The 21,549-nt window shown below is 36.5% G+C and overlaps 1 protein-coding gene across 5 annotated transcripts in view; it reads right to left on the bottom strand.

The window, feature by feature from the left end:
• The window catches only part of GRIA2 (glutamate ionotropic receptor AMPA type subunit 2), a 158,863-nt gene that overhangs the window by 60,746 nt on the left and 76,568 nt on the right, over positions 1–21,549 (bottom strand). For all 5 annotated transcript variants that reach the window (XR_002077789.2, XM_019441158.2, XM_019441156.2 and 2 more), the window contains exons 3-4: positions 17,306–17,545; positions 3,700–3,896 (exon numbers count right to left, since the gene is read on the bottom strand). Coding sequence is in view for 4 of the 5 variants with exons in the window: in XM_019441158.2 (XP_019296703.1) it covers positions 3,700–3,896; positions 17,306–17,545 (437 nt within the window). In the remaining variant the exon portion in view is untranslated. The remainder of the gene's footprint in view (positions 1–3,699; positions 3,897–17,305; positions 17,546–21,549) is intronic.

Consider the following 21,549-nt stretch of genomic DNA (forward strand, 5'->3'; position numbering starts at 1 on the left):
CACATCATGGAACAAGTGGTCATTTTGGTAATGCTCACGTCAGTTTGGGATATTACTGAATCAATGTGAGTTTTCACTGACCTGTATATCAATTAAAGAGAGTTGAATTTGGTAAAATGGTCATGTGGTAGTCCTAGCACTTAGGTATGAAAATGTAATTTTTATTTTTAAGAAAAGTGTCACATCAATGGAAAGCATGAAATACCTGGGCTATAGACAAACATTCAAATCATTAGCGTATTTGCCTAATTAAACTGTTTTGGTGGCTTCCCATTGCTTCCAGCGTTAAGAGACAAAATCCTTAATTTATGCTGAGAAGTCCAATGATCTTGCAAGCTTCTCCAGGCTTTTACCACTCTTTACACTGGAGCCTCATCGGCCCTGTTTTTCAGTAATTTTGTGCACAAAAGGGCTTCTTTCCATCACCTCAGGGCTTTATATATTCTGTTTCCTCTGCTAGGAAAGCTCTTTCCACTATCATATCATTTGTCTTATTAATGCTACAAGCACAAGGAATTTCAACCCAATGTTACCTCCTGGGAGAAGACTTCTCTGACCTTCTCTTATCCTGGACAAAGTCTGGTACTCCAAAGCAATGCATTTAGTTAAAGAACAAGGGCAAAATCCTAAGAAGGATTCCACCAAATATCCCTTTGAGGTTAAGTGATAGCTAGTTGGAAGACAGTTAGGGCTTGTATTATTTTTAACCCATTTTTAGGTAAACTAAATCACCTTTTTCAAGAAAATGAACCCTCTATATTGAAGGAACAGATGTCCTTCTGGATGAAAAATATATTAATTAGCATCACTTGAATTGAGTTGATTGTGTCCCTCGCATACCCTACTGACATCTGTTGATTCTGCTTACTGTTCATTCTACTTTCTGACTCATGCATGTCTTTCTTCTGGGAACTACAACAACAACAGAACATTGTATAAATGGTGCTACCAGTAGCCCTTACTTGAGTTAAGTGTTCACTGGGAGAAAGCGGGGAGATACGACAATTCACTAACTCTACCCGTAAATAGGAATTAGTGCTGGTCATACTAACTCACATTTTTGCTTTACAATAATCATTAGCATCGCACTAACAATAGCAAATTTATATTGATTTCTCAATGTTTCTAATGGACCAGTTCTTTCCCACCTAACCACAACTAGAAATAAATAACTCTGAGGTTTTATTGAAATGATAAAACACGCATAATCAACAAAGGGATTCTTTCTAACTTTAAGCTATTATGAAATAAAGTTTCAGCAATTCTGTTCTCCTATAAGTGTTAATAGAGTGAATAAGTAAACAGTGTTTCCTTTTCTTGAAATGGACTTCAACCTCACTTTTTGCTTGGTAAACTGTTTTCCCCAAAGGCCTTCCATGATCTCCTAATCTAAATTTTTTCTGTCGTTTTTTTCATAACATCCTGTTCTCATTTGTCAGATATACCATTATTATACTTATGCATTAATTTCTGTAAATATATCATAAATATTCACCTTAACAGGCTTTTGACTGTTTTGCTTAACATTACTTTCTTGGATCTACACAGTGCCTGTCTGGCAAACATTAGAAAATCAAGGAAATGTATTGAATGAGTAAATGAAGGAACCCGAGCCAGACACATGCTGCCAGTATGTGCATGAACCCTTCATTGATCCTCCTACCACTGTTAAGATAGTTTTTCTCTTCTAGGCTCTTCGACCACATTGTTGTATAAATTGTAATACTCTAATATGACAAGTAAAATTGGTCTTCATTTCTAAACAATAAGTTCATGGGGTACAAATACCACTCTTTCTTTTTTTTTTTAAGTTCGAGAGAGAAAGAGAGAGAGAGAAAAGGAGAGAGAGTGGTGGGGGAGGGACAGAGAGAGAGGGAGAGAGAGGGAATCCCATGCAGGCTCCACACTGCCAGCAGAGAGCCTGATGTGGGACTTGATCCCACCGACTATGAGATCATGTTCTAAGCTGCAGTCGAATGCTTATCAGCCTACTGAGCCACCCAGGTGCCCCAAGTTACCACTCTTTCTTCCTTCTTTGCGTCTCTCATTCTAGACACAGAGGATGTCTGAAATAAATGTTTGCTGAATGATGCAATCAACCACTGTACACACTCATTTAATACATTCAAAAGCGTCTTATGAAAATACAAATAACATGCATGTGCAAAATCCCTGTACATTTTGAACGGATGTCCATATAGACATGTATTTAATCATCGTATATTTGTTTCAAAACATTACATTCTATGTATTCCCAATTTCTCTTATAGTTTCTCTCTTCTAGTTTTAGAAATAATTATTTTCAAAACAGCTTTCACCAACATTTAATACGATGAGTCATGAATACATAAATTCTTTAAACAAAAGACTAATGACTATTATTAAAATTCAGTTTTAATGAGAATCTCCTATGAAATTCAAATGAGTTGTTGAAGTTCACATTTGAACAAGAGGCCTTCGGGTTAAAAACAACCCTAACTTCATCTCCTGAGACAGGAACCAAGACTTTTCTACTGAAATGTTCACCTCTCTGGCATATAACATTTAGCCCTTTCTCATAACAAGTTAGTTTTATCCAGTTATTTAATATTTTATGTGAGATCCATTTTGTATGTCTTAGGGCCTGTGTTATTACATATCAATTAAGGCTTCATCAACATTTATGTTTTCAAAATGCTTTGTGTTACACAAATTAGTGAATCTAATTGTCTCCTCAAAGGCTGAAAGGGCCAAGAAATGCATGCTTAACTGCATGTTTTTCTTCCAATCCTATATTATCCCTAGAAGCTACTACACACACACACACACACACACACACACACACACACACACACACACCCCTACAAGTTAGGAAAAGCAGATATCCAGTGAAGCAAACCTTAACTTAGTAAATTATGATGCTGCTTCCGCTGCTTCAGCAACATCCCTGGTCACTTACCTTATCTATGTGATACAGTGGATTTTATTTTTATCAGTAGGATATTACTGTACGGCTGTCCTATCCCCCCAAAAAATCTTAAATGGAATCAAGGTGGTGTGGTAATAAGCACAGATAAAACATCCTTATGTACGGTAAACTTCTCAAACAGCAAACACAGACTGAATACGACTCTCCTACATATTTTAATTTCATAGATTAATAAGTTTTATGGTGATATAAAATCTACCTACTAGGAGGAAAAACATGATTCCTGGAGAAACATATACACACTTTTTCTGAAGACAAGCACCCATCCAGACAACAATATAGACTTAATGTTCCATACTGCACTCTAATGATTGAAGTACTCCATGTTTTGCCAAAGAATTCATGAACTACTCACTTTTCCCTTTGAACCCAGCCTCAATTTCACTTAATGTGGCTATTTCTTTATGCCTAAAAAGTTCAACAAGTAAAATTTTAATTTTCCAACTAAAAATATCAAAGTTTAAGGTAATGCTTATCATATAAAGCATAAGAGTCAGGAATTACATATCGAATATATTTAATGATTAGTATGATGTGTCAGCATTATTGAAGACCATCTGCTATTGCTAACTGAAGCCGGAGATAATTTAATTGATGATCCCTGCTGCATCCTACATAAACCATAAAGTAAAAACTGCTGTTCAAGCACCTCACACAAATACTCATTGCAAATGCTGACATTGCACGCACATTCTATATTTGGTGCCATTAGAAAACAGAGCATAGCCAACCTGGTCTACAATGTCGTTTACTTTATCCCGTTCACAGTCCAGGATGACACGCCGTTCCTTTTTTAACTCCAGATCTTGAAAAAGTGATCGGTACGTCTCATCTTTCTTGTCATTGTTAATATTTCCCACATTGATAGCAGTCACCTGCCATTTCTTCTCAGCAGCGGAGTCCAGCACTGCCTGCAGCGTTGATAAGCCTAGGAAGGCAAAGAAAAATGATGACCAATAAAGATACTTAAATAACTCAGAATTATGTTGTGAAATCGACGGCGGATATATTTTTAAGGCTGCTATTTTCGTCAACGGAGGGGATGTTGACTCCTCTAAAAAGCTACAGCTATGATCTTTATCAACATTGACTTATTTCCACTTCACATCAGAAACTCTTTTATCTACATGCTATTGTTCTGATGGAAAGAGTTTGGAGGGATAAATAGTCTCCCCTTCTTTCAGCTCTCTCAGCTGTCTTCTTTTCTGGTGTTACTAAAGAGTAACGTCTGTGATACCTTTGGTTAAAGTGAAATACAAAGACAGAGCACACATTTCTTTCTCTTACAGAATGGAAAAGACTGTTCCGTTACGTATGACGTTCTATCATTTCCAATTAACATCCTTGAGGAGGTCGTAACACTTTCAGGGAGACAAATCTACATGAGTCTCTGTGAGCACAGGAGAAAATAATCTCGAGGAGGCTGTCATGTCTCCCAATCAGCAGTTTCTTCTCCTCAGCCTCTGTTAATGTCATTTTTTTTGTTATTGTTATTGGGACTGATCCCATAGGGATTAAAATGTTCACCTATCAACCAGATGGTAGCAGTTGGTTTTCTAACACAGACTTGTTACATTTACTTAATTTCCCAAACTATGAGACCAGTTTCATATTTAGTAGTAATTTTGCTTATTGCATCATACGACTGAGAAAATGTTATTTTTATTTTTAATTGTTTGTACATTACCTCAATTTGTGAATTTTTTGCCTAAAGTTAAATCTGCAGTTTAGCACTTGGAAAAGCAGTACATAAACTTGTCTTCCACAGCACTCCAGCTCTTCACGGCCAACCTAAATGCATCATTTCTATTAATAGTTTAATGAACAACACAGAATCTGGGCTCCAAAAAGAATTCAGGGCTTATCACATCATCTTCCCGATTCCAGAGAGAACTGCATCTTTCTCAGAAGAATGCTGATTCCTTTTTACCCATAAAATGTGAGATTTACCTAACGTGCTCTATAAATTTTATTCATGTACTAAACTTTAATTAAATCCATTTACTATGGCAAAAACAAAGGTACTCTAAATGTTAAAACCTACAGGGGCAGCTGGGTGGCTCCGCTGGTTAAGCATTTGACTACTTCAGCTGAGGTTATGATCTCGTGATATGTGAGTTCCAGCCCCACATCAGGCTTGCTGCTGTCAGTGTGGAGCCCACTTCAGATCCTCTCTCTCTCTCTCTCTCTCTCTCTGCCCCTCCCCCACTCATGTGCTCACTCTCTCCTTTGCTTTCTCTCTCTGTTTCTCAAAAATAAATAAATAAAAATGTTTTTATAAAAATAAAAAATAAATTAAAAAAAAACATATTAAATGTTAAAACTATAGTACCTGGAAAACATCATTAAAACTCTCACTGCCTAAACACCAGCTAAGCGTACCTAAGATTAGCCTAGAACACCTTGTGATACAAAATGCAAGGAAGCCCTCCCAAACTACCAGCATTGTGTCAAAGGACTCAGGAGCCAATGTAATAAAGATCACTTTAAGTAAAGATGAGGCAATTTGGGTATCAATAAGAATAATAACTGCAAAAGACTTGTAAATACATAAAATATTTTAAATCCATGAATTCTTAATGATATGCAAACATCTAAACTACCAAAACTGAAACAGGAAGAAATAGAAAACTTGAACAGACTGATGACCAGCAAAGAAATTGAGTCAGTGACATTTAAATATATATCTAAATATCTGGTTGTCTTTGAGGGATACTAGGAGCTGACTTATTATTCTGAAATTGGTAAATAAAGGAAGAGAAACATGCATTTTTTTTTTGCCCTTCCTATATGAACTATACTCAGGATAATAATTAATTAAGACAGGTTTTCCTTTTTGGAAAGACTCCAGCTAATAAATGATGAAGGTATATAGATTTAGAATTATGACCATGTTGTAACACGTAGTGAATCAATGCATCAAGGTTACGATCATTAACTGTTGCTAACAACACACAAAAAGAGATGAACAGAAGTTACATGTCTCTAACTAGGAATACTCAAACCATCTGTGGAGTATTCCTGCCAAAAAAGTGAACGTGAGTCTTATCAAGCTTCTAGATTCTACCCAGCAATCTATAAGGAATATACAGCAGAGTAATACACTAAATATCATAATGTCGGCAACCATCAAATTGAAACTCTACATTATGTTACAAATCACTTAAGAGATATATTAAACAATTGGGGGATACGGACATCATTTTTATTTTCATTCAAATAACCTATGGGAAAAATAGATGATGATATTAATGAATTACTGTTAATCTGCCTGCATATGCCAATGATATTGTGGTTATGTTGAAAACAAGAGTATTCTTTCAAAATACAAACTGAAATATGTACAGATGAAATGACATGATGTCCGGTATTGGTTCCAAAATAATTGTGAAGGGCAAAAGGATATAGAGAAAACAGGATTCCTTGTATATTGGTCATTAACATAGCCGAGTTAAGAGTGCCTGGGGTCGGGGCACCTGGGTGGCTCAGTTGGTTAAGCGTCCGACTTCAGCTTAGATCACGATCTCACAGTATGTGAATTCAGGCCCCACGTTGGGCTCTGTGCTGACAGCTCAGCGCCTGGAGCCTGCTTTGGACTCTGTGTCTCCCTTTCTCTCTGCTCCTCCCCTGCTCACACTCTGTCTCTCTCTCCTTCAAAACCAAAAAAATTCCAAAAAAAAAAAAATTAAAAAAAAAGAGTTTTTGGGTGTCTTCTTTTATTCACTCTATTTTTTATTTAAAATATTTCATTATGAAAATTGAAAATAATTTATTGTTATTTCAAATTGGAAAATTGAGCCATAAATTGAACCTAAAGTGAATTTCAGATTTTTGGCAAAACAACAATAAGTTTCCTCTGTCTAGTCTTGTACCAAAAAACGTAGGATACGTAAGAATTTCTGAAGGGATAATTTAAACAAAAGACCACATTCCTTGTAAAAAAAAATCGATTAATGACAAAACTTCTTTAAAAACTTCATGGGTCACCCATGATTTCCATTCACCATAAATACATTAACTCTTTCCATGATATAATTCAAACTCTCTTCCTGTTTTTCATCATCAGTGAAGACAGAGCATACAGCTGGTAATCATGATCAATTCAACAGATTTCAAAGTGCTTGCAAACAGTTATTAAATCTATCCAGTCTTCTGAGTAGGAAAAAAAAAGATAATTCTCTAAACCTCTTCTACTATCTCAGTCCTACTTTTCCACATTCCAATCTTCATGTAACTAACTCTTCCTTGTTACCTCTTAAAAATGTTATATGCATGGATGATGTTCAATATGCTATCCATATATTATCACTTAGCACTTGCAAGTGGGATTCCTTACTTCTAAGCCATAAATTATTCATTTTGTTTTTATTTAACCATGAAATTTACCACATACTGAAATTTCAAGTGCTTGATATTCTGTTCCATCTTTCAATATATAAATAACAATTTGTAAATGGGTTTCAAGTGATATATCTATACCTAACATGTATTGGCAGATCATGTCAAAGAATACGGAGATGACATATAAAATTAATAAGAATGTATTTAAAGAAATTGTTGAGTTTTCAACTCATTCATTCTATGTGTCTAAAGTAACTCACAGTTAGTGTGGATCTTCTTCAAAACTCTCAGAATTAATATTTGGCAACCTATGAAGCCTAGAAACATACATCCATTAGGAAGCTAAATAGCTCAAGTGGTGCAATATAAGATTTGATTATTTTAGTGTCATCATAAGACAATGAATAATATTAAACCATCTCCTAGCGACAGCCAGAAGTAACTCACAATCCATGACATGGTCTGACTCATGATTTGAGGAGATTTTTAGATTTGTTTACTCAGTAATAGTAACTGATCTCTCAATCTCTCAACTTGACCCGTGTCTTCCCTACAACTAAGAGTTTTGCATTAATTCTGATTACTCATAAATTAACAGATCAATTTAACATTTAAAAATCACTGAAAATACATGTTACAACTATGGAGGTGAAATGAATCTCTTCAAACCTAACACAAATTCATGTGCTTGGACTCTTGATACCATATTCTAATTAGGGGAAAAGCTATTACTTAAGGTAATTAATGACTTTTCCCTTCCACACAAACTACCATAAAACTATCTATAAATACCTCTATCCCTTAATCAGAATATAAACTTGTATGGACAGTGGGAATTCTATATAAATATTGTTTTATTTAAAGCTATTCTACTCTAATATCTATACCATAACAGGATATTTCAATTATAGCAGAGACTGATTTCTGAATTACTCGGAACAAAGAAAACTTGAGATATACAGTTGTTTATCTACAAATAGGAAAAAAAACCAGAAAATTAATATTCCTGTTAATAAATATATTGAAAATTTGTTCTAAAGCATCTCAAGAATATTACAAGGGTCTAAAATTAAGTTCTAAGTTCTATAAATTCTCAAGACTTTTGACTAAAATAAAGAATGGCTAGACTATGTTTGGTTAAATTACATAACTTCTTTTGCCTAATTGTTATGAGACTAGTTATAGTTGTATAACCTATTTGTAAGCTGACAATCTCCCTAAAACTCTACCAAAGTATTACTATCAGTGCTTCACAGTTTCATCTTAAGCTAGTGTTAATAATACTATGACAGAATCATAGAAAAGCCATCAGCCTAAAGACAGGGAAAGTTTAAGTGTTTTACTTTGCACATTAGTGGGTAGAATTAAAAATGATTACTGCAAATAGGTATATTTCATTCAGACTATTTCTTTCTTCTTAAAAACATTTTCTTTGTTCCATTTAAAATTCACTGGCCTTATTCATCTTTCAGGCACAGAAATTAATATTTATGATAACTAAATCATGGCAGCATGCCTAGGCCAGATTAGATTAACATACATTTCCCTCATTGACTTTCTCAGGAACATCTGAAAAGAAATTTAGAATTTTATTCTATGCATGATTTCTTCTTGGAACTGGAATCAAAGTGCCTTCCCTTCAGGGAACAAATAGTATGGTTCAAAATCAAAATCAAGACCTAAAGATATAAAGCATTAGTTCTGGTTTTACTTACTGTGTATAGGAATGTGTTACCTTCTTACCTTATTGACACTGAACTAATAAATTTAAAAAAAAACACATTTTGATTAACGTCTTGGTTCAAATTTAATACAAACATATCCAAAGATGAAACTATATTTAATGTATTACCACAGGTAAGCCCATTACTGTATAGTTCAAACTGCATTGAAGATCCATCTACTGACTGTCTATGAAGTAATAATATGCAGCTTTTAGGAAGGGCACTGGGTCATCAAGGAGTGGCAGGCTGCTGCCTGGATAAGTAGAAGACACCAGCAGTCCTAAAACATCACAAGTGCCAAATGAACATTTCAGCACTCTTCTCGTGGGCAAACTTGAAATAGTCAGAGATGACCTCTACGAAGGCTAGGATGCGTCTATGTTCTTCCTCATTAATAATTGGGATGTGGACTCTTGGACATGTTGCTCAGTATTTTGATGGAAAGTTGGATGCAGGAATGGTGTAAGTGGCCGTCTTAGTTAACAGCAGTGCAATAAGCAAAGCACAGAACATTTTAATTTTTTTTTTTTCATGCAGTTCATATTTGGGGCAGAATGTTCGACAGCCATTTTCATGCTTGGGCCCTATGCTGCTTAAAAGAACATCAATTAATATATTTAGAAATTAAAATTTACCAGTATGTTTACTTAATTCTAACTCTTAGAAAAGTAAAGATTATTAAAAATTGGAAAAAAACCAGGGGCATCTGGGTGGCTCAGTCGGTAAGCATCTGACTTCAGCTCAGGTCATGATCTCGCGGTTCGTGAGTTCGAGCCCCGCGTCAGGCTCTGTGCTGACAACTCAGAGCCTGAGGCCTGCTTCAGATTCTGTGTCTCCCTCTCTCTCTGCTCCTCCCCCACTCACACTCTGTCTCTCTGTCACAAATAAATAAACATTAAAAAATTTTTTTAACTGGAAAAAACCTGAATGCCAACAAATTGGACAACCTAAAAGAAATGGATACATTCCTAGAAACATATAAACTACCAAAACTAAAAGAGGAAGAAATAGAAAATTTGAACAGACCGATAACCAGCAAAGAAATTGAGTCAGTAATCAAAAAATTCCCAAACAACAAAAGTCCAGGAGAAGATGGCCTCACAGGTGAATTCTACCAAACATTTAAAGAGTTAGTACCTAATCTTCTCAAACTATTTGAAAAATAGAAAGGGAAGAAAAACTTCCAAATTCATTCTATGAGACCAGAACTACCCTGATACCAAAACCAGATAATGACACCACTAAAAAGAGAACTACAGGCCAATATTCCTGCTGAACATACAAACAAAAATTCTCAATAAAATATTAGCAACCTGAATTAAACAATGCATTAAAAAAAAAAAAAAACATTCACCACAACTAAGTGGGATTTATTCCTGAATTGCAAGAGTGGCTCAATATTCATAAATCAATCAATATAATACATCACATAAATAAGAGAAAGGGTTAAGAACCATATGATCATTTCAATAGATGAGGAAAACACGCTTGACAAAGTATAACATCCATTCATGATTAAAAACCCTGAACAAAGTAGGTTTAGAGGGAACATACCTCAACATAATAAAGGCCATCTATGAAAAACTCACAGCCAGCATCATCCTTAATGGGGAGAAATTGAGAGCTTTTCCCCTAGGTCATGAACAAGACAAGGCTATCCACTCACCACTTTTATTCAACAGAGTACTGGAGTCCCAGCCACAACAATCAAACAACAAAAAGAAATAAAATGCATCCAAATTGGTAAGGAAGAATTAAAATGTTCACTATATGCAGATGACACGATACTAACATAGAAAACACAAAAGATTCCACCAAAAGACTGCTAGAATTGATAAACGGATTTAGTAAAGTTGCAGGATACAAAATCAATGTACGGAAATCTCTTTCATTTCTATACATCAATAATGGAGCAGCAGAAAGAGACATTTAAAAAACAATGCCATTTACAATTGCACCCAAAATAATAAGATATCCAGGAATAAACCTAACCAAAGAGGTGACAAACCTATTCTCTGATAACTCTAAAACGCTGATGAAAGAAACTGAAGATGATAGAAAGAAATGGAAAGGCATCCTATGCTTATGGATTAGAAGAGCAAATATTGTTAAAATGGCTATACTACCCAAAGCAATCTACACATTTAATGCAATCCTTATCAAAATACCGACAGCATTTTTCACAGAACTACAACAAATAATCACAAAATCTGTAAGGAACCACAAAAGACCCCAAATTTCCAAAACAATCTTGAAAAAGAAATGCAAAGTTGGAGGCATCACAATTCCGGACTTTAAATTATATTACAAAGCTGTAGTATTCAAATTATATTACAAAGCTGTAATAATTAAACAGTATGATAGTGGCATAAAAACAGACACATAGATCAATAGAACAGAATAGAACATCCAGAAAGGACCCACACTTATGTGGTCAATTAATCTTTCACAGAGCAGGAAAGAATATCCAATGGGTAAAAGACAGTCTCTTCAACAATGGTGTTGGGAAGACTGGACGGCAATATGCAAAAAATGAAAACGGATGGCTTTCTTACACCACACACAAAAATAAATTCAAAATCGATTAAAGACCGAAATTTGAGACCTGAAACCATGAAAATCCTAGAAGAGAACACAGCGGCAACTTCTTTGACATTGGCTGTAGCAACTTATTTCTAGATGTGTCTCTTGAGGCAAGGGAAACAAAAGCAAAAATAAACTATTGGCACTACATCAAAAGCTTCTGCTTTTGCATAGGTTAATTATTTCTGCAAAGGAGATAATTAACAAAACTAAAAGACAACCTACAGAATAGGAGAAGATGTCTGCAGATGACATATCTGATAAAAGGTTAGTACTCAAAATATATAAATAACTTATGAAACTCAACACTCAAAATACAAATAATCCAATTATTTGTAACATGAACACCTAAAATACAAATAATCCAATTATTTGTAGCTTGAACAGACAGTTCTCCAAAGAACACATACAGATGGCCAACAAATACATGAAAAGATTCTCACCATCACTCATCACCAGGGGAATGCAAATCAAAACTACAATAAGATATTACCTCACACCTGTCAGAATGGCTAAAATTAACAACACAAGAAACAATGGACATTGGCAAGGATGTGGAGAAAAAGGAACCCTCGTGCACTGTTGATGGGAATATAAACTGGTGTAACCACAGTGGAAAACAGAATGGAGGTTCCTCAAAAATAAAAAAAAAAATAATAATAAAAAAATAGAACTACCTTATGATCCAGCAATGGCCATACTGGGTATTTACCCGAATGATACAAAAACACTAATTCAAAGGGATACATGCACCCCTACATTTATAGCCGCATCGTTTATAATAGCCAAGATACGGAAGCAGCCTGAATGTCCGCTGATTGATGAATGAGTAAAGAAGATGTGGTATGTATACACAAAGAATGAAATCTTGCCATTTGCAGCAACGTGGATGGATCTGGAGATTATAATGCTAAGCAAAACAAGTCAGAGAAAGAAAAATACCATATGATTTCACTCACACGTGGAATTTAAGAAAACAACACAAGCAAGCTTGAGGGAAAAATGTGTGTGAGAGAGAGAGAGATAGCGAGCGCGTGCGAAAGAAACAAATTCCTAACTATAGAGAACAAACTGATGGTTACCAGAGGGGAGGTGAGTGGGGAGATGGGTTAGAGGATGGGGATTAAGGAGGGTACTTGCTATGAGGAGCACCAGGTGTTGTATGGAAGTATTGATTCGCTACACTGTACACTGGAAACTAATATAACACTGTATGCTAACTACCTGGGATTCAAATTAGACTTTAAAAACTTAAGAGAAAAAAACCCTTTATAATCCAGGAAGTAGAGAGACTGCCACATCAAGGACAGGCCAAATTATCTGAAATTGGAGCATGTAGAGCTATATTGAGAGATGAAACCATGGAATCTATTTTTAAAGCATGCATAGTATGGATAAAGGGAACAAAGATGCATTCTCATATCACATAACACTAAAGAAGAAGGCATTTCCTTGAAGTATATGAGAAATGGGTTAAGGATCGAAGGAAAGAAACCCAGTCGCACGATGACTGCATGAATGAACTTTTTTTTTTTAATTTTTTTTTAACGTTTTTATTTATTTTTGAGACAGAGAGAGACAGAGCATGAATGGGGGAGGGGCAGAGAGAGAGGGAGACACAGAATCAAAAGCAGGCTCCAGGCTCTGAGCCAGCAGCCCAGAGCCCGACGCGGGGCTCGAACTCACAGACTGTGAGATGGTGACCTGAGCCAAAGTTGGACGCTTAACCGACTGAGCCACCCAGGCGCCCCATGAATGAACTTTTTTAAGATGTAATATGATGGCAAAGCTATGAAAATTAAGACAGTCTAAGAAGAAAACCAGCAAAATCCCATTTCATTGATCCAAGTAAAACACTGTAAAGATCGAGTATTTTGAGTCTTACACATTAATCTCTGAAAATAGTTTCAGATCCAGTGTAATACTCTTCTATTAAAATGGGAGCAGCTTTTGATAACACCTCAAACATGTGTCCATACAGCCATTCTGTCCTTAATATTGTATTGAGGGCAGTGATATTGTAACCAATATTCTTTTCTCCATGGATGAACTTAAACTCCTATCAAGTTATGTATAGGAATATGTAAATGGTATTACCTCATCACTTCATTTTCATAACTTGATATTATGAATTTCATAACTTGATATTACCTCATCACTTCATTTTCATTGAATATTTCCAAAGTAAGTACTAATAAAGTCACTCAAAATGTCTTGGGTTCCTTTCACAAGTATATAAACTCAGCCATCTTCACCTGATCATTTCCCAAAGCCTCAGTATCTCTCTTCAAATACTAGAGCTTCTCTTTCTCTATCCGTTGTCTAACATGAGTTTTCTCAAAAGTTCGGTTTCACCTCGAGGGAGTCACAGTGAGGGTGAAGTATGGCCCTGAAGTAAAAATGCCACCTTCAACCTTGTCAAACAGTGAAGAGAATTCGTCTTCTGATCCTTCAATTTAGCAGATGAGAATCAGTTTCTAATATCATCTCGAACTTACAATACACAGATGCTTGGGGCGCCTGGGTGCCTCAGTTGGTTCAGCATCCAACTTCAGCTCCGGTCATGATCTCACACTGCGTGAGCTTGAGCCCCACATTGGGCTCTCTGCTGTGAGCACAGAGCCCGCTTCAGATCCTCTGTCCCGCTCTCTCTCTGCCCATTCCCTACTGGCACTCTCTCTCTCTAAAGTAAGTAAGTAAGCAAGTAAATAAATAAATAAATAAATAATTTTTAAAAATACACAGATGCTTGACTCATTCACTTATTCATTCTATTTATTGACTGTCAGCTCTGTTCCAGTATTATCTCAAGCCCCGTGTGTATAATTACAAACTATACACCCAGTGTAATGGTTACTGCCTGGACATTGCCTTCCTGGGGTTTACACCCAGAGCCAAATAAATGACAATGCTTGGCCTGTGTGACTAAAATAGTCCCTGGAACATAGTAGGGGCTCAGCAGCAGTTTTTGAGTGAAAGAATGAATACTACTATTAATTATAAATTGTGACATGTATTATGTAGGAAAAGAAGAGACTTCTTTGAGAGAGAATAACTATGAGATCGCGCTATAGAAATGCTATCTCTATAGATTAAGACACCAAGGAGGAGAAAGGACTAGAGCTGTGTGCAGAGATTTGAGGCGAGAGAGTGTGGTTTGGTGCATGTGGAGACAGTGAAAGAAGGTTAGTTAGACAGATTTAACTCAGTGAGTGAGCAGGATAAATTGCCAGGAATCAGACCTTAATTAAAGCCATGTTAAGAATTTTCAACGGTGTCTTCATTTTGATGAGAAGCATTTTAAGCAAAGGAGTGATGAGGTCAGAAAAGCATTGAAAAGCATTTACATATTCCAGCTACTTTGTGGAAAATGGATTAAAGAGAAACAAGTGTGGAAATGGGGAGGATGAGAAAATGAACCCATGCTGGTGGCCTGGCCCGGAGTGAAGACAATGAAAAAGAGTGTCCAGAGAGAGAATATATTTGGGAGGCAGAAATTACAGCAACAGGATGCAAGGGTGAAAGAGGCATTCAGAATACTCCCAGACGGCAGGCTAGTTTTATTAACATAACAGAGTGCTTAAGGAGTTGGCAGAGAGCAGGAGGGAAGACCATGAATAAGGTCAGTTTTGTAAGACCTTTTATCACATTAATAAGAAGTATGCTTCCGAATCATCCAGCACATTGCAATCCATATTTTCTCTAAATGGTTGTTTTAGTTTTTCATTCCTCAGAGGAATAGCAAAGCTCTCCCTTCTCAAAGCAGGGGGGAAAAGTAGTTGACATAGCAACTCTTTTCAGCTTGTAGAGTGCTGACAGGCTTTTCCACTGAGCGTTCTCATTCCCTGGTCCTGGAGGAGGGGCAGAGAATCAGACACCTAGCTTGAGCACTCCAGATGGGACTGCTGCCCCAAATGACTACAAACTGATCAATGGAGAATTGACTGACGGCTGGCTCTCTTCTTGTCTGCCCTTGTGGGTTAACAAGGTGCCCTATCTTGGTCGAAACAGGCTTCTGGTTTTCATTTGAACCTTTCAATATTCCAGGAAACAAGCTGCCAAAGGAAGCACACTTTGGTACTTAGGTGCTCTTAAAATAGTGGTTCTTAACCTTTTGGGGTTTGGTTATGGATACTGCCTTTAGAAAAATGCATATGCAAACATGTGCACAAAATGTTCATACAGCTTTAGTAAGTACACAGACCCACTGAAGCCAAATCATGGACCCAGGAATAGTTAACATCTGAGATTCCAAAGAAAATGAAAACACTAATTTGAAAAGATATATGCACCCCTGTGTTTCCCGCAGCATTATTTACCGTAGCCACGATATAGAAGAAGTCCAAGTCTTTACTAATAGATGACCGGATAAATAAGACGTGCTATGTATACAATGGAATATCACTCAGTCATAAAAAAGAAAAGGATGAGATCTTGCCATCTGTTACAACATGGATGGATCTAGAGGGTAGTATGCTAAGTGAGATAGTCAGAAAGAGAAAGACAAATACCACATGATCCCACTCGGATGTGGAATCGAAAAAACAAAACGAATGAATAAACAAACAGGATCAGAATCCCTAAAAAAGGAGAACCAGACCTACAAATACAGAGGACAAACTATCAAATACAGAGAACAGAGAATACAGAAAAGAAAAGGATAGCTGTCAGAGGAGAGGGGGTAGGCAACTGGGCAAAATGGTGAAGGGGAGTGAGAGACAGAGGCTTCCAGGTGTGGGATGAATGAGTCATGGGGATAAAATGCACAGCATAAAGAACGTGTTCAGTGGTATTGTAATAGTGTTGTGTGGTGATGGATGGTAGCTATGCTTGTGGTGACCATAGTCTAACGTACAGAGATGGTGAATCCCTGTTGTATACCTGAAACTTATGTAACATTGTGCGCCAGCTACACTCAAATAAATAAATAAATTTTTGATAAAGAACATCTGGGATTCTATGACATACAAGTCAAGCAGGTCTCTTAATACCAAGCTTTGCAACAAGAGATTTGGGAAACACAAAGGAAATAACTCCCCCTGAAAATACAACTTCAGTATGATGAGCTAAGAGTCTATCCAGCTGGTGTGCTAATAAAAAAATCTCATTGTAAACCTAGAATTATGGAAAAGCGTGGGTCTGGTGTCGGAAGACTTATGTCAAACTGCACACCAGTTGTTCAAGTGGATCCTGAGCAGTCCTTCAACTTCTCAGAGATTCTGGGGTATCATTTGAAAGCGCCGTTAACAACAATCACACCTGCCTGATAAAACTTTTGCATGTGAAAACATTTAATTGCTATTAATTTCCTTAGAAGTTCTTATTTACATATTTATTCATGTGTCACTTACACCCATTTTCAAGGCAGACAATTCACTGACTGGTGATTGTAGTCACCATAGGGTCTCAGCTGCTGATGACAGAAAGTGCTATTAAATGACAACTGAACATCTGCACATTGCGTCGACAGAGTCTATATCTTTAAATTGTACGTTCACAACTTTTTTTTTTAACTCTGTTAACTATGTTTCCCGAGTTTCAAATTGCATTATTCATTTACACAGCAAAATTAAATCAAGTGACCCTTGGACTTTAATACATTTGTGTAGCTCCCTAACATCACACGTAAATGCCAAGTGTAGGCATTGAATTTGACCCACTGCAAAGACATGGGGATATTGTCACTCACCTCTGTCACTGTCATAGAGATATGCAAACTTGTCCCACTGATAGTATTCAATCAAGCTAAGAAGCGCTCCTTTGAGGTCAGGTCTCATCTGGATGACAAATGGATGTGTACCATCTGTTGGGAAGCTGGGAGTGATGAAGGAGACATGGAGCGTTCCACAAAATGATGTGATGGTATTTACAGACTTCTTATCATAAAATCCGAAAATAGCATAGACTCCTCTTGAAAACTGGGAGCAGACTGAATAGGAAAAAGAGAAAAGATGTATCATTGAAATTGGCATACAATCACACAGATTTGCTTAACACTTAAATGCCCTCTCGGGGCGCCTGGGCAGCTCAGTCGGTTAAGTGTCTGACTTGAGCTCAGGTCATGATCTCCCGGTCGGTGAGTTTGAGCCTTGAGTTGGGCTCTGTTGCTGACCGGAGCCTGGAGCCTGCTTTGGATTCTGCGTCACTCTCTCTCTGCCCCTCCCCTCCTGCTCACTCTCACTCTCTCTCTCTCTCTCTTCTCTCATTCTCTCCAAAATAAACATTAAAAAAACATAATGCCCTTTATACGAAATATAAAATAATCAAACTGAAAAAATATAGAGTGTATATCAATGATCCAACCAATGTATGGACACTCATTTACTTAGCACTCTCTCTGAGGAATTCAAAGAATTATATAGCATTAAAAAGTAATTTTTGCTGCAAGAAAATATATACATTTTTCTTGAACAAATCTTGTAAGTGGCAACTATTTTAGGACAGCCCTATTGAAAAAAAGGATGAGCAACAATCGTTATGTATAAAAACAACAAAGTGCAATTACCTGACATGTATACACATTCATAACATCTCATTGCCTCTAATATCTGATTGTTTAAAAGGATTTATTGTGTTAATGACGCTTTCACACTAGAAGGTCAGAGTGCACATGAAGAGTTCTAAGGCTGAATGAAAGTTCTTTAGGAGAAAACAGATGCAAGACTCACATCATACACAAAGAGACAGGTCTCACCAGAAAGAGACCTCTCACTTAGGCTCTCTCAAGTCAAGTAGCAGTTAAGTGGAGTTCTGAACTCCTAATTTTAATCTTTCTCAGGGACTTAACTTACCTGTATGTTCTACTCCATACAAAACAAACAATATCGCCAAAATATTTTGAATTAGGACCATGATTCTTTTTTTTTTTTTTTTTTTTTTTAATTTTTTTTTTTAACGTTTTTTTTTTTTATTTATTTTTGGGACAGAGAGAGACAGAGCATGAACGGGGGAGGGGCAGAGAGAGAGGGAGACACAGAATCGGAAACAGGCTCCAGGCTCCGAGCCATCAGCCCAGAGCCTGACGCGGGGCTCGAACTCACAGACCGCGAGATCGTGACCTGGCTGAAGTCGGACGCTCAACCGACTGCGCCACCCAGGCGCCCCTAGGACCATGATTCTTAAAAAAAATAATAATAATAATGATATTTTATTTGAAAGTCCCCATTGTTCCACAGTCCTTTACCTTCTAATGGATATTTTTACTTTGGTAAATGACATATGACAATGCCTTCTCCTACCCCCTCCCCCACAGTTGGACTATCACTAATTATCGTTTATCCTAATACCTATATATACTCAGATGTGGACCACTTATTTGTCTCTCCATTCCAATCATCCTAGTTCACTAATGGCCCCTACTTACACTGTACTTGCCTTGTGCCTGGCATGATCTACGGTACTTGAACTCATTTATTTCTCATCAGAACTCTTGAGGCAGGAGCTATTATTATTCCCAAATAAGAATTTTGATTGAAAAGTTGAAACACAGGAAGATTATATTATTTTCCCAAAGTCACACAGCTAGTAAGTGGAAGATGCTGTATTAAAACGTAGGCAGTCTGGAGCCGAAGTCCATGCTTTTAAGTAATGGGTAATACTGCTTTTCTCACTTGGATTACTGGAAAACCTCCCCATCTTTCTTCCTTCCTCCAATATTTCCTTCCCATTCAATTCTTCACAATATGGCCAGAATGATTTTTTGAAACACAAATTTGAAACTATCTCTAAGAGAAGTAAGGGTTACTTTGTCCAAGACTGATTCCTCTCAAATTCCCTATAGAAACCACCCATGCCACAATGTTTAAAGCCACCAATTCAGGTCAACCACATGGCTTTAAATGATTGCATAGCTGATACTGTTTTAATCTCAAGGATCAGTTCAATCCAAGGAATGGAAATAAACTATCCAGTAACATAATCTAACAACCCAGAGCATAATACCAACGATCTTCTCAAATTAATTAATCCCATTTAAGGGATAAGACCAATACAATCGTATTTAGTTTTATTCCCTTTCAGAAATAAAATATGTGTAGAAAAAATAGATGTGTTTCATGAATAACAGCATTGCTAAAATACATACAGATTTTAATAACCAATTCCAGACAATCAGTACATAATAGGCAATCGTTTTTAGCAACTATATATGATATGAAAGGAAAGGAAAGCAAGACAGGCTATTTCTTTGAGTGACTTCTATTTATCAAATATACCCATTTTCCTTTACATAGTTACTAATTTTCAACCCACTCCTGTCTTTCTGACATAAAGTTTCTTGGATCTCTAGGTTATATCTGTATTATATATCAATCAACATCTCCTTCTTTATTACCAATCTTCTGGAGAATAGTTTAATATATCTCAAAAAACAACTGAATATGTTTCTTTACATTTCACACTTTAACATAAAATAGAGATGAGACTTCTGCCCTTTATTTATGTTCATAATTTGTCCTCATCTGAGTACAGAAGTTGAAAACAACCTTTAATGTGTTTGACTAGGTTCATTCTTCACATACGTGAAAAAACCCTTTCATTGTTAAGACCTTCTAGGCAAATCCTGTGGTGATTTCTTATTTTATACATAGATATATGTGTACTGACATGTACATCTTAAATCTTAAGTTTGTTCAGAAGTTGATGATTCCATATGACATATAAAGAGGGGAAACTGCTATAAAATTCTCTCTGGATCCATTTTATTTCATTTCCTGTGAAGTGTTGGCATGTCATCTAAATACTATAGGAACATCGGGCGATATGATTTATTAATGAGACTTCTTCTTCTCATCTTAAGTGAAATAGCTTCTGTGATGGGAATAGCAGCCACAGCATCAGCAGAATGCTTGATAAAGGATGCCCCCGTTTGAATGAATAGACAGTCTTAATAAGGAGCCATACCTTTCATTTTCCATTTGTTTTAGACTCTGAAGTGAGTTGTCAAGGGGCCTCCTGGTTATAGTGGCCATCTGGAAACACTTGGCTTTGGCCCAACAACAGGCACAAGCTGTACAACACTTCTCAAGAAATTACAATTCACCTGATTCAAAAGGCACTTTTTTTCAGGCAAATCAGCTAATTCTCCAATAAGCATAATTTTGTAACATTGGCCTTTCTTTCTTGACTATCCTTGGTCCTTCCAAACCCTCCTCCTTTGTCCTTTACTTCTTCGTGCTACATATTCAATTGTCTTATTTGTAGATATCTTCTTGTTTTTCTAAATATTTCTCTTTTAATATCCCTTTGCTACACATACAACAGTCATTTGGTCAACATTGCTCATTTCCCTCTCAGTCACTGCCCCCGTTCCCAAGCATGATAAGGATATCACTGATATTTACAGCAGGAATCAATCAGAATGCTGACTTGAGCTGAGGTATTTTGTGTATCATCTCAAGATTAAAACAAACAAACAAACAAACAAAGCAACAACAACAACAACAAAACCTTAGTGTCACGCTTCTAACATCCCAAGCCCAAAGTACTCAAGAGTATTTTTGCATTCTACTGATGCTTTTCCCAATATAACACAGATAGATTATACATGACCCTACCAACGCGATACACAAAAACATTACATGCACGGCCCTCAAAATTACTCCTCACTTGATCAGAATAAAATTATTCATTATGATCTCAACTTTATTTCCCAGCAATCGGTCCAAACTTTAAAGCTACCTCCCCAACTTATATCCATTTTCAAAGACAGAGGATTTACTATTGCTGAGAATATCCAAATAATACATCACAAGCAATAGAAATAATTCCAAAGATAGCTTTCTAAAATTAGTTAGACAATAACAGCACACTACATATATTCCTTCTTTCCCTATGTCATCTCTGGAGGCAGAGGAAGGAACAGAAAAGCTCAGTTTCACCTCTAGCTCCATGGGCCATACCACTGCCTTCTGAGACACTGTTAAAAATTTCTGC

Source organism: Panthera pardus, unplaced genomic scaffold (assembly GCF_024362965.1).
Source record: "Panthera pardus isolate Hobbes unplaced genomic scaffold, ASM2436296v1 HiC_scaffold_13, whole genome shotgun sequence".
NCBI classification, from domain to species: Eukaryota; Metazoa; Chordata; class Mammalia; order Carnivora; family Felidae; genus Panthera; species Panthera pardus.